We start from the raw sequence: 14,451 nt of genomic DNA on the forward strand, positions 1-14,451 counted from the left end.
TAACTAACCAATTTCAACATACTATTTAAGATCCAATTGCTCAATCATCATAACATATGATGTGACTGCACTTTGCTAGACACAGAACATGCAGAAGACCATCCAATTGGGGAAAATAATAAGTGTAAGGTGTAATCTGTAAGGTTTAAGAGTTTTATTCGAGCGCAATTTGTTTGAGATGGCATAGACATTTGTCTGATATTAGAGAATATCTGTTTGCGAATTGACTATTGCCTTTGGAGCCAATTTAGATTTGATGCTGCTCCTGACTCGTTTCTGACCAATCACCATTCATCTCTTGTCTGATTGTTTTGGGGAATCCATCTTGCCTATCAATCACATGTGTGTGAAATGAAACACTTCCCAATGGAAGAGATAGGTAAGGGGCAAAGAGGGAGGGGTCATTATTTTAGTTACTTGGTTTCAAACTCTTTCCATCCACAGCAATTTCTTGTAACAACTCTCAAATCTTAACCATGTGGTTGTAATGAACTATGTTACTCATATTTCTAAGTATAGTCACTAAATACCTTTTGATAGAATTATTTGACATTATTTCAATGCAATATTGTCTTTACAGAATATCAAGCAGAGGCTGCTTATGACAGGTCAAAGCAGAATGGCTCAAGAGTTTTTGAGTGGACTACCAACAGTTGGCCAAATGGAAATCAATCAGGGTGGTAAAATATATTATTGTTACCATATTATAAACACACCAAGTCAATCCTGAGATTCACAATCCTGAGAATCCACAATCACAAATTCAGAATCTAGAGAGGTATTGCTTGAAACAGGCACACGCACATCTTGACATTCACACAATAGTCCATTCTCAGACAAAACCATGCAAACTTATTAGCCAAAACACCTATACTTCACAGAAACCCTTATTTCCTGAATAACACAGCTCTCCAAGAACATAGGCTGTAAAGCAAATTGCTTGGTCAAAAGTCTTAGAGCAAATGTATACAACTTTCAAATAACTACTTGATGTAACATCAGATTTGTTTTCATTCCTTCTACATTTGGTCCCACACAAATAACGACCAAGGAGGAATATTGACATTTGACTGGTACTGCATCATACAACATATGCAAGGGAATTCCTCCCAAAATATATTTGTTATTAACTACTACTTTTGCCAGTTGTCTTGACTGATCCCAGACTAGGTAACAAGGACTTAAAGTATTTAAATATTGGAGTACAATAGATACATTTTGAGGTCATCGTTGATATAAAAATGCAACAGATGTAGATAAGTCATATTTACTAAATAAAATAAAGCAAACAAATATTGTGACTTCAATTGCAACAGCAAATCTACCACTATTATTATTAGATTACTGCATGTCAATACATTCTTTGTTAATTGATCACATCTAATTTAACTAAATTGTCTATTAACCACATCTATAAGCTCATCTTGCACTTCTTGGACTTGTACAATGGCAATTCAGGTTAACGGCATGTGTCATCAAAGGGCTACGTTTTTGTGGAATTGCTGAAAATATGTACCTGACTACGGCTTGTGTTTTGGTTTCTTCTGGGTATGTGAAAAACGTATCGTCGTATAGACTTCTGGGTAGATGTGAAAAGAATAACATTTACCATCTAACAAACAGAAATTAGTAGTAAGCTAAAATAGCAATGTTTTGATAAATCAATGAGAATCCCAAGTGAAAGTACTAGGATCCTTACTCAACCGTTTTTTGCTTCAGCAACACGTTAAAAAACCACACTCACTTTGCCTAATATTGCCTTTTAGCAACCTAAACAAAATTACCTTAGGTGAGATCTGCATATAAAAAAAATTATCATTACAACAATCATGCTGATAAACTGTAGCTTAACTGTAACTTATTTTCTAGTATGAACTACAGCCCGGTCTCACAAATCAGACCTCAGATTAATATCTGAAGTCTGATAACAGACGATTTCATTTCCTCAGTCGTATAGTCGTACTATAGTAAATAAACAGGAAACCAGATGTAACTCCGCCCCTTACAGTTTCTGGTTTCCGGCCCAGGCTGTATCGACTCCACCCAGAAGTTTTGCTGGTTACACTCTAGATGGACATGCACACCCCTACTATAACACAATAACACACATACGAGATGTGTGTGTTAACCACAAACCGCACACACTTGAATTTCAGTAATATGTGCACAATTTCATTTTCAATGACAGTCGGGTAGGAAATGTGGTTGGCACAGCAACGCAGGGTCATTCTCTTCAGAAATATACATTGATGTTCATATCCTGAAATACGCACGCCCAACTGCCTTCTTCGTTCCCAGAGTTCCTTCTATTCCAGACCGGCACTCTGTAACTTTGGACTAATTATAATTTGTGGACTTGTCACCATGGTTACTTTGCACTTGGTCCTACATACCTTTTGGTCATGAAACTGAAACCAAATAAGCATCTTACTCAACATTTGATATGCCATACAGGCCGGATACAAAATTAATGGTAGCATAGATCCATATAATTTACAAACATAGGAAAATCAGAAACAATCCCAAAATGATTAGTTTCATCAAGCAAGAAAACGAATGAAACCATTAGTTCCCTTCTTTAGTCTGTATTCCTCAGAATGTCAAAACGATTATTTGGAGAACTACTACACTGGTCTCAATTCAGCCACTATTGCCAGTAAGCAGATAGGCTGGTGTTGAGTTAAAGCTCGTGTATGTGTGGTAGTACTGACTTTGGTTGTTCTTTCGAAGCAGTGCAGAGGTAATCCAGGGCTCTGACTGGACCATCCTACTGGAGGGTGTAGCCTTCTCCTCCACTGTTGACGACGTGATCACCATGGAAATATTTGGCGTTAAGTCGACACAGCAGGGAAACTGTCAATCAAATGCTGTGCGATGGGCAGGAGTGGAGTCACTTATTGTTTTCAATCCCAGAGTTCACTTCGACAACTTACATCCAATCAAATCATTTGAACGCTAATTGGTGGGAAACCAACCAACCAATCAAAAGGCACCGTCCCCTCTGGCTTGTTGTATTATATTATTATTATTATTATTGTGGTTTCTAAGGCAACCAACTGGCGTGCAGGCAGCTTGTCCGTCTCTTTCAGTGTAAAAATATAAAGGATTTAACTCTGTTCTGTTTTGTGGAATAACACTATACATATACATCTCTTTTCCTCCATATATATTCTTTCTCTCAGTGGGCATTGGGAGTTATGGGTGATAAAATATTTGGTTCTTTAAATAAGCTTTTTTTTTCTTTTGTTCCATAATTTCATGCATTGTTTTTTTGATCGAAGTTTCTAAATCTCCAAGTCGTTGGTGGATGTTAGTTGTCCAATATAAGCCAAATCAATAAGACTAGCTGTTTTTACTGTACCATAGGCTTAGCTTGCATGGACATTCAACAAATCCAAGAGTTTAACCAGGGCTACATGGTTAAAAATGGCCTTGCAGAATTTAAGGCAGGCCATTAAGCTATCTAATATTTTTAAAGCCCATTATAGTTTTGGTTCTTTAAGAGTAGGTCGTTTTGACTGAAAGGTAGCCTTTAAGTGGCAAATAGTAACTTCCGGTTAGTTAAAGTGGAGCCTTTAAACAGCTTCAGCAGGCATAGGTCATTCAAGGCATAGGTCATGCACGAATCTAACACTGCACAGTGCTAGTAAAGCATACTGTCAAGATTGCTGAGCTGGGTGGTGGAAAGGGTGGAAGAGGAGGAGGTGGAGGGGGTTAGAATTTCAAGCCGCCTGCCTTTACCCCATCCCTAACCCTAAAAATAGGTCCAATTACTGCACTTTCTAAAAGACTAAGGACTAGACGGACCTGGGTTAGAAAGAGCAATGCAATATTTTCGATGATGATACTGAAACAGCACTACCACCACTGACAGTGTATATAAGCCTTTACAACCAAAACTTTAGGTTAAATAGCTTGTTTTGGCTGGCTTTACCGGAGCGGGTGTGGGACGTCAGCTGTGTTAGCTAGGTGCTAGCCAATAGGGGGGGAAACAGGGGGCCATTCTAATAAAATGCCTGAGAATAACCTAACCCCATTCTGACTATGTAAATGGCAGGGACACGTGAACAAACAACTTCGCGTCTAATTAAACTGACAAAAATGGGTAAAATTCGAAGTTCATTATTACAAAAAAGACCGTTTTGAAAAAGCCAGAGGGAACAATCACAGCTCGAATATTAGTTATCGACCGAACGTATCGGGACGTTATGGGAGAAGGTGGTGGAGAAATTACGATTGATAGTGGCAAATAAATCCTGGATATCCTCCGTCGAGTTATGTTAAATACAGGGCAAACATCTGAAGACTGTAATCCACTTTCGAACTCTTTTCAGGCCTTTTTCTTCTGTCCAACAAAATATAATTATCTTTATCCACAACGCGGGGAACACACTTTAAACGAATCCTGTCCGACTGAACCCACTAAGTGGCGTTTGAAAACCCGACCGCGGTTTCAAACATGTCAAATCCAACGGAAGTTCCTGAGCTGACCGTCAGACGCCTTCTGAGCTTTTCCAAGTTAACGCGAGCGGTAGATGTTCTCCTTTCAGCCTGTTGACCGACGTTTATTTTCCACACATCCTTTGGTAGTTTCGTCGCTCGACGGACCTTATTTTATGGCGTGGTGTTGTTTTGATCATCCGAGGTGAAAAGCATCGCAGGGCGACTTCAGTTGATATTCCTTGCCCATATCCGTGGCGTATTTCCCCGTTATCCGGCAGCTCTGGCAGAAAGAGCCCAGCTCCCCACCCTGCGATCGGGACTATACCATTTCCTTGATGTCGGGGGTGGAACTAGAATGTCTGACGCAGCTTCAAGCACATTTTTTTCCAAACCATATAGGATACAATACATGCATACACGACAATGCAGCGTTGATATCACATATATGAGATCCACCGTATCTTATCAATTGGACTCAGATAAACATTGTTTAACATAATTGTAGCACAATGTATGTCAGTGTTGGGGGTCAGTACACTTCCCTCTGGCCACAATACTTAAGCCCATGCAGGCCTTCCCTGGATTGTCCATTTATAGTAACAGCAGGATATATATATTGGAACTTTATATGTGTACATACAGGTCACGCTCTTATTTAAACTAGTCTAATTGAAATACTTACTCAGAATCGTTCATTTATTCAGACGTACATTGACATCCAATAATACAAAACCTGTGTTTGACAACCGAAATCAAGCGTAGTGTACAATATCACACACATCTAATTGAACAATAACAACTATGGATCAGTAATCTAATAAACTCAACCACTAGTCTTTAGACATAATTTGGTCGTGATGCGCAGCTTTATGGTACAAAGTAACAAAGAATAGTTTGTGAAAAACCCCAAAACATTATTTTAAATAAAATAAACAAATGTTGTATGCTCAATGAATATGCTCAAATACAACACAGCAAAATGGAAGATACATACTACATGTTGTTGTTGCACATAAATATATCTATATATAAATATATCGTAAGAATATAATTGGTTAGCAAAATATTTCACATGGGAAGTTCTAATGTGTGAATCTAAACCTTAGAGGTTGGGTGAAACTGAAGAGTTTGTGCAAGCTATCTGGTTAATTAAAGCATTCTAGATTGTTATTATCGTTAATTTGTGATATACAACAAGTTTATCTAACCTACACTACACAGAATTGGCTTATGTCGTTTTCCTAGCGTATATGATATTCATTTTATTTTACTTGGGCTAAAGCGCGCACACACGAAGCCTTTTTCTACTCCCCTCTCTCTCCCTCCTTTAGTTCCTTCCCCAGCATGCTCTATCCTAGTCTGTTGCTATCCAACATCATGGAAGCTACGACGCAATTGGCCAGATCGAGTTCTGTGCCCCATCGCCATTGGCCACAGGATGGATTTGTAGGCGGGGTTGTCGGGTATGTTTCACCATGCCTCCTCCAAGTGTGCGAGTCAGCAATGACGCGGATAGTTTGAAGAAACCAGGTAGAAGGGAATGGGGGTTGGTTTTAATACAAGGTGAAAGAGGAGCAGAGAGATAGAAGGAAATTGAGAAAAGAAGAGAAGGAAAAGATGGCAAGGGGGATTGAAAACGGACAGAGCTCCCATAAGCGCATGCCTATAGAGTAGCATTCCACAGAAGAGATGAGTGACTTCCAGTCAAAGACTAACTGACGCTTAAAGTTATTCCACTGTTGCTATCCAACCATTCCGAGCTAAATCAGGCACAAGGCTGCCTGGGAACAGCTCAACATGCGTGTACAAGAGGGGACGAACCAGTAGGAAGTTTGTTCAAATTTAAAGGAAACCCAATCCACCCATAAACAGCAGTGAATCAGTATTTGTGGACTAAATTCTCTGTTGATATATAGCAACCTCAGTCATAGGTCCTTTACATTTCCAAAATACTTTCTGAATACAAAGTAAATCAATTGCAAATTGAGACCAAGATTGTCACTATTACAATGGTTCAGTGTAATGAGTAATAAAATAAAACAGAAAAGACAATTCAAATAATTACAAGCCAGTACCACCTTCTCTTTGTGTGTGTGTGTGTGTGTGTGTGTGTGTGTGTGTGTGTGTGTGTGTGTGTGTGTGTGTGTGTGTGTATAAAGATATTGTCATTATGAATAGAGATGTTATGAGAAGGTAATTATTATGAATAGATTCCAAGCCCCTATATTGTGCCAAGACATTAAGTGCTCACATTTGTTCCAACAAGCATGTGCATGAAGATTTGGGCCAAAGGTTGCATTGATATAGGGCTCTTTATCGTTAGATTCTAAACAAATGAGTAAAGGACAAAAAACAGGCTGTAGTTTCGCCTGCTGTATATCCTTATTTATAATTTTGTTATGAATACACAAAACCATAATCAATGTTGGGTACATTAAACTATAGATAGTCAAACTGATAATCTTTTTCAATGAGGGTGGCAAATACATTAGACAACGATCTTTGGTCTTGAGGGTAAGAATGGATACATCTTGATCTAAATGAAACACAACGCTTGGATTTTGGACTTTAAATATAAAAGTTTCAGTCACATTAAGAAGAACAATAACATGCTAGGCTTTTATATATGTATCCACCCTCTGAACAATAGTGCAAATGCAAATTTCGACACAATCATTAAGCAATCAAGTATTAAGCACATCACCTAGAACCACATATCTAGAGAACACATTCCTCTCAAACCAATAAAGCCAAAGTGGATGTTTCACACTGTCAATATAAATGTACAAAGCCATGAAAATATTGAAATTTAAATTGTACAAGGTATTTTACTAGTATTAGACTAGCAAGTCCCGAAGCTCATTCCTCAAATCGAAAAGTGTATTTTTAATTAGCTGATGTAATCTCTTTATGACTATTCAGCAAGACTAGCTAGGTGTGGTCACCACAGGATCAAAGCCCTTCCAGTTCATCAAGCCACACTGCCATTCAAATGCACTTTTGCCTCTTGCCAACCATTGCCCATAGAAGATGTTCATACTGCCATCAACAATCACCAAAATGGGTCACATTTTATATAACTTTCTGAGCACACTGTTCCTTTCTCACCTTGAAATCCCGACAGTAAGTTCAAGCAGGCTGTTGGTCCCATGTCTTAATTGCGCATGTTCTTTTGAGCCGTGTTCTACCCTTTCGTTACACTTCCTTTCATTGTTGTTTTATCGTATTTCAGGGTTTCAGTCCCATTCCAATAGTTAGAATAGCCTGTAAAAGGATAGTTGGACCAAAAAATCTTTCTCAGAATAGATAAAATACTTTTGTCCAGTATGCAATTACAAGTGAATAACTGCACTTGCTCTTATAAACAGTACTTAACATAGACTGAGCAATCAAAACACACATGTCACAACCACATAAAACATGATTTCATACCTCGTGCATTTGAGGAGATGGTAATCTGATCTCTGGCAATGAGATATAGCTGATGTTGAATGCCTGATGTGTTTTTTTAATAGGGTAGCAACAAAGAAGAGCCAGCACCATGTTATAGACTTCCTACTACTAGGTCCTTGTTCAGGCAAAAGTACTTACCTAAACTAACAAGCTTCAATTTTAGTCGCTAGAGTACAGCTATTGTTCTGCAGCATGGAGGCTACACAATGCTAACTGCACTAACTTACAGGTCAGTAACATGCCATTGTCTGTGTGGGGGAGTAAGAGGGAGAGGGGACATAAACAAAAAGTATAAATAAAAATGATAAATTCACCAGTAACCATGCACAATCCAGTGTCATGCCTTTGAAATGATTACTAACCGACACTAGCTACAACTTTAGCCAGATGTGTGTATTTCAGGGAACACAAACAGGTGAAGTTGCTGTCCAATGTAGTTCCCAATCCCAGTGTTTTCATGATTGAAAGCCTGCTTATTGCCAACACTGCTAACAAATGTGTGACATGCAATAACTTTGCAGAATATGAATATATACTGAATGGGATTGCAATGCATGCCTTGATAGTAGTACAGACACATTAAGGCGGGCACTGTTTAACAAAGCCCATCAAAGACCACACTGCTGCAGTGATTTAGCTTGAACCTGTTCTGATTCTGGAAATCCTACAGGGTCTGAAAAAACATTTGATCTCTTATCGATTGCTCTCTATCACACACTTTTCATGTTTCTGAAATGCTGGCATGTCAATGTTTTTGTTGATGGCCAAGTTATGTGCAGTTAGTTCCCTCATGCTTGATGAAGTGTATGATAGCGTCTTTGACTATAATGACTGCCTGCCGGGGTGAACCTTGAAAACACACTCAGCGGGTTTGTCTTCAAGGTTCATGCAGCATGGCGTAGCAGGTCTGGGCCGATACCACTAGCAGCTTTTGCAAATTAAGCTGCAATTGGCTGGCTTAATTGACAGTACATTGACTTCCATTAGAGAGCTTGCACTGGCCTAAATATCTATACATTTATCATATTTGTTATATTCTACTTCCTATGAAGATGAAAATCTTGGCCAACCAAAAATAATCAATGTATAACTTTCACATTTTGGTTAATAACATATCAATTAAAGCATTTTGCCATCATGTGTACATTATATTTCCTCAAAAGTTTGGCAGATACACCCACAAGCAAAAGCTGAAAAGCTAGGTTGAACTCTCACAAGAGGAAAGGAGAGCAACTTGGCAATCAAGCGACCCATTCACTGGTGGAGAGTGGGAGAAAGGCGTTTTGGATGTCATTCATTTATTATTGGAAAGAACAGATTGAGTTTAGAAAAAAAGACTGCAGTGAACTAGAAAACAGGGTGATCTTGGCAGAATAACCTAACACTGAGCTCACCATCGAACAAGTTTAAATGTTGACATTAAAGACTGATACCAATTGTATATGATATATCTAGTAATGGCTATTGAAGAACAGTTCCTCTTTGACTGATGGATAGATGGAAAGAAAGCATTTGTGTTCTACCCTATTTAAGTACACGCTGTAACTTATGTGCTTACAGGCAATGTAAGCTAGCAAGTAACCATGCCATTGCCCCAGGCTAGTATGATTATATTCCTCAGCAGAACATGAATGGTGCATGCACACAGTGTAATTAATAATTGCATAGTTGTTCGGCTGCTACAGGTCAAAAACTTCAAATGCATTGTTCCGGGTTGAATTTGAATATAGGCGGTACCTTTTTATTTCTAATTGCTAGCATTTCCAACAATGGCTGATGTGTTGCTGTGACATCGTTTCAATTTCAATTGACACATCTGGTTGAATATAGTACTACTTTTATCATACTAATTTGTCATTTTTTATTACATAAGTTACTAAACCACAGGTGATTGTTCTTAGGTGGGGTCAGTAGGGGATAGACAATGACAACATTGACTTGCATACTGAAGAACTAAAGTTAAATTACGATCAATCAACTCTATACCACCGAGATACATCTGAAGTCATAAAAAAAAATGCAACCACTCTCACAGGGAACCAGGATGCAAATATTATGTGTGTCATACACTCAATAGGTTTCCACATTCCCTTAACTCCATCAACTATCAATTAAAACTGCATGGAATAAGGATAATAAATGTATACATAAATCATGGTACACAAACAATTGCACCTAGAGATGATTGCTGCTGTCTATCCCTACTGACTGGGCAGCATAAGGCAGGGGAAGTCCCTGAATGGGGCACCACTCTGCTCTTCTATTCTTCTACGCACAATCGATCGTTTCCCTTACGACACACAGGAATGACGCTTTATATATATATATATATATATATATATATATATATATATATATATATATATATAAACAAACTAGTAGTCTCTCTTTCTCTAACTGGATCGAACTGGATCAGGTAACGTAAGGTAGATATCAGTAGATATTTGATGATGACGCATTTTGAAAATAATGTGGAATGACAGAGCACATAGCAGATAGCAATGTTAGCGCGTTCATTTTAACACTGGTGTTTAAACCTTTATAATTCGGCTTGGCAGCCTTACACTCCACTCTTCTTCTTCCTCTCTACTTCTCAGTAACATATTTTATTTATTTAATATTTATATTTTATAAAACCTAAGATGGATATATATTATTTTATTTTTGTTCAACGTTTTACATGGCTAAGTGCCAGTTTAGTAGTGCTTGCGCCCAGACAACGAAGATTACAACAACAGCAATAGAGAACAGACTCCTGGACTCACGTGCCTTGCAGCAAAATTCCACCCGGCAACTACACACTGTACCATGGCAACAGCACTTACATTGGTCCCGCTTGCGTTTTCAAATGACCAATAGGAGGGCCGGCCGCGGGTGATGCTTGTTGCTAGGTAAACATGATGCAGTGGAAAGAGAGGGGAGCAGAATTACCATGCTGCCACTGCAGGGTGCTTATGGCAAGGCAGAAAGGATAGAGAGGGTGGGGGTGGAAACTAACGGAAAGGGGAGTGTTTAAGAGTGTCTTCGGATAAGCAGAGTGAAATTATATATATTCTTTCCACCACCTGGCGGTGCTAGAGAAGACTGATGTAAAGCAAAACAAAAACATATGGACGGCGTAGCCCTTTCCAGTTAAAGAATAGTAAATACTTCAAAATCGTTAAATCGAACACGTAAAGATGTAAAGCAAAAGGGCAAATACTTTCTTTTTTTTAATTTTAGCTCATTCAGTTACATGACGTTTTGAAATTAGTTTTGAAAACACTTTGTAAATTATATATAATCTCCTCTTGATTTCACAGATACCCTGTAGTTTCGTAAATACATATTTAACTTAGTAAATAGCATTCCAGTCTACTGGAATGGACCAATAAATACCATATCACACATCAAAGTCCATGCCTGAACTTGGGAAAACTTTCCCCAACACAACCCTTTGAATCTCTCTACCAAAGTCACTCCCTCAACATTTTCAGGTTGTAGTGGCTCAGAAATAGGGTTAGGGTCTAAATTCTTTAGACTCCAACCTATAAGCATGCTTACACTACCAGAACCACTTGATGAAGTCAAGTTGCCATCTCATTGTGTACTGTGGGCATGAAACTAACCTACTTTAACTTCACACTTAGCTTGTGTTCTACACAACAAACTACACAAACCAGTGTTGAGATGTAACTGTGTATAAAAATGTTATACATTCTGTAACTATATTAAAAGTAGTGTATTGTAAATAATAGTGTATCCATTGATCAGTAAATCAATTAGCCAACATGCATCTTGTCATTCACTCCCATTTTAATGTGTGTACTTATTGGTAGTTATCCTGTAGTGCATGACGTATTGCATGCTAGATCAAATGTTAAATGACCTACTTGGCAACCTCATCATCTTAATGTTTTGGTAAACTTTTCAAATAACTTATTATGCAATAAACGTAAATATGGCTACAATAACGTAGCTAGGCTGTCTATTCCCATCATACCAACAGTTTCAAAGTTGGATGAAGACATAATCAGCCTAATCATAATTTTACAGTAAAGTAATGTTCACAATCCTAATTACCTCTGTTTGGGGTTGTGGCTCACCCCTTTTTCTCTTTGCTCTTGAAAATGAAACACAAATGTAATGCGTCTCCAAGAGTTCCCTGATCATCAGCCTTGCGTCTTGACTTCTGTGCTTGGGTCTTATACCACTAGTCACTGTCAACGGGTCAAGATCATCCATGTACATAGTTAATGATCAGTTGTAGTCCTGGGGTTGTTCAGGAAAATTAGCTGCATTTACAATGTTCAGAGTAACAACAAAACAGGACAAGAATCGGACAGTTGTACCACTAATAGAACTCCAGTAAATGAATAACCTATCATCCCCTATCAACCTATCATTACGGCCTCACACTCTAATCAATTTGTTTGGTCATAGTTAACTTCAGTCCTTTTAAAACAAAATAATTCAATATGATACGACTAGAAAATATCAAGCAAAATCACTCAATACACCATAAAGAGGCTATTGCAAGCTGCAAGTGTTTATATATATACACCTTAAATGCAGTATTGATACAATATGAACGAGCAGAAAAGAAACTATACAACGCGATGATGTATGCTATCACTACTATGGGATGGCCGTTCAATGTTAATGTTCTAACCCTTGATTGAGCAATAGAAACGGCAGGGCAAGTATTCATCAACACTGGAACAACACATTTCTTAATTTTGATCAAATACAGTTTGTTCTTCATTCAAATATAATATATGGTTCTGACGTTATGAACAAGCAATCAGTCTTTCAAAGATATTAACACGTAATGGGTTGATTTTCCTTAACAATAACAGTACTATTCCATAGATATATTTGTAACATTTTCACTCCCTGGCTAATGACCGAACAAGCTATAATAATCAATTTAATTAGATATTAACAGAGTTTTGCCGTTGTGGTAAGGGATGGTTCACAAACAAAGCATCTTCATAGCAAAGAGATATTTCCCAATGATTTGAGATGTTTTACTCTTCATCACTGCAGGTATACTGCTTTTTTATTGGATAAGCAACCCAGTTCCATTAATAATCTTGAAGAGGAAGCTCACAGGGAGGTAGATGAAGAAGACGCCACCTCAGCATCCTTTGAGAACCTTGCGCTGGAACCGTTCTCGTAGTCATGGAGCTCTCCTGGCCAGTTGGATTGGTTCCTTTGAGAACCATTGGTTCTAGGGAGACCACACCTCACTGAGGTCGGAGGGGATTAGCCATGAGGTTTTTTTTATGTAGTGTATTTGCTTCTTTATAGCAGGTGCTGGTGACTTACCACCTTGTACAACATTTTGGCAGGATCAATATCCTAATGCTTCCAGTGCTTGTGAAGAGCACAGGGAATGCTTCATGGATATTGCCCAGCATCTCTGTAAAGGGTCCATAATGTTAAAAATGGCCACAAAATGGATCCAACAAAACTATGCGATCTAAATATTTAAATGAAATAGCATTTTGGAAACATAGCCTCATGGGACCAAGCCCCTAGGAAGAATCTTGTGGTCTGCATCAAGACTGGTTTGGTGGCCAAATGCTGTATTGCAACACTTGGCCAAAAATCTTTCTACCCATATAGACCTAGTAGGAAGCAAACAGCACACAACACTGCAACTCACATAAAAATAAACGTAACATTTCATAACATAACTATAACTGTTAACATTGTGAAAAAGCTCACATGATGTCTTTTACTACTTTGTGCAGGGAACACAGTTCCTCTTTCCAACGATGTAACCATATAGCTCAGCACCTAAAAAGACTAGCCTTTATTATCACTAACTAGCAGAAGACAAAAGCAGCGGGAAAAAACATGAATGACGGTAGAAGACAACAGTTTTGGCCACTTCACTCACTATGCAAAACAAAGTACTGCCAATCCCTGTTTGCTATAGATCCGAACATTTGGCGTGCAAACAGTTACATTTACAATGTTAAGGGTTAGAAATTAATTTCTCTAGTTGATATGGGGCATTGTCAAACCATCATATTGCACATTTTGGCTGATATAATTTATCACTAACAGAACAAATGAAAAGTAAATCATTAAATCTACAAAGGAAGGAAAACAAACCAATTCCCCTAACCTTTGCTTTCATGACGTCCTGCACATACACTGCCTCCAAATGCATCACTGATAATTGCTAAAATGACTTTAGAAGACAGCATCTAGATGTCTTTGCACAACATACAGTGCAAGCGTTGACATGTAAACACAAATAACGCTGCTAATCAATGTGGAATATCAGCACTAAGCCACTTTTACATATAACATATCTTGATTATACGAGATGTAAAAAAAAAAAAAGTTCCTTTAACTCAAACACCATAATGCATCATAAATGCATTGTGTGTGGTCTGTGTATTAATTTTGCATAGGTACCAAAGTAGGGCTGACCCCGACTTAAAGATTCTTTAGTCAACTATAAGCCGTCCATATTCTAAAGGATAACCCTTATAGTGGAATAGTCGATAACTTGGCATTGCTGAAGTGGGCTTCGCGTTCAAGTATGTCGAAATGTCC

At 38.2% G+C, this 14,451-nt stretch overlaps 1 protein-coding gene across 3 annotated transcripts in view; it reads right to left on the reverse strand.

Moving 5' to 3' along the window:
• dyrk1b (dual-specificity tyrosine-(Y)-phosphorylation regulated kinase 1B) overlaps positions 1-14,451 on the reverse strand; it is a 37,988-nt gene that overhangs the window by 16,858 nt on the left and 6,679 nt on the right. Inside the window, exon 1 of one of the 3 annotated variants that reach the window (XM_079748177.1) lies at positions 2,712-4,708. The exons of the other annotated variants lie outside the window; for them this stretch is intronic. Within the exon in view, the coding sequence (XP_079604303.1) occupies positions 2,712-2,817 (106 nt within the window). The 5' untranslated portion in view covers positions 2,818-4,708. Of the gene's footprint in view, positions 1-2,711; positions 4,709-14,451 lie in introns of those variants that run through there. 3 annotated transcript variants of the gene reach the window in all.

Source organism: Pollachius pollachius (genome assembly GCF_949987615.1).
Source record: "Pollachius pollachius genome assembly, chromosome: 1".
Classification (NCBI taxonomy): domain Eukaryota; kingdom Metazoa; phylum Chordata; class Actinopteri; order Gadiformes; family Gadidae; genus Pollachius; species Pollachius pollachius.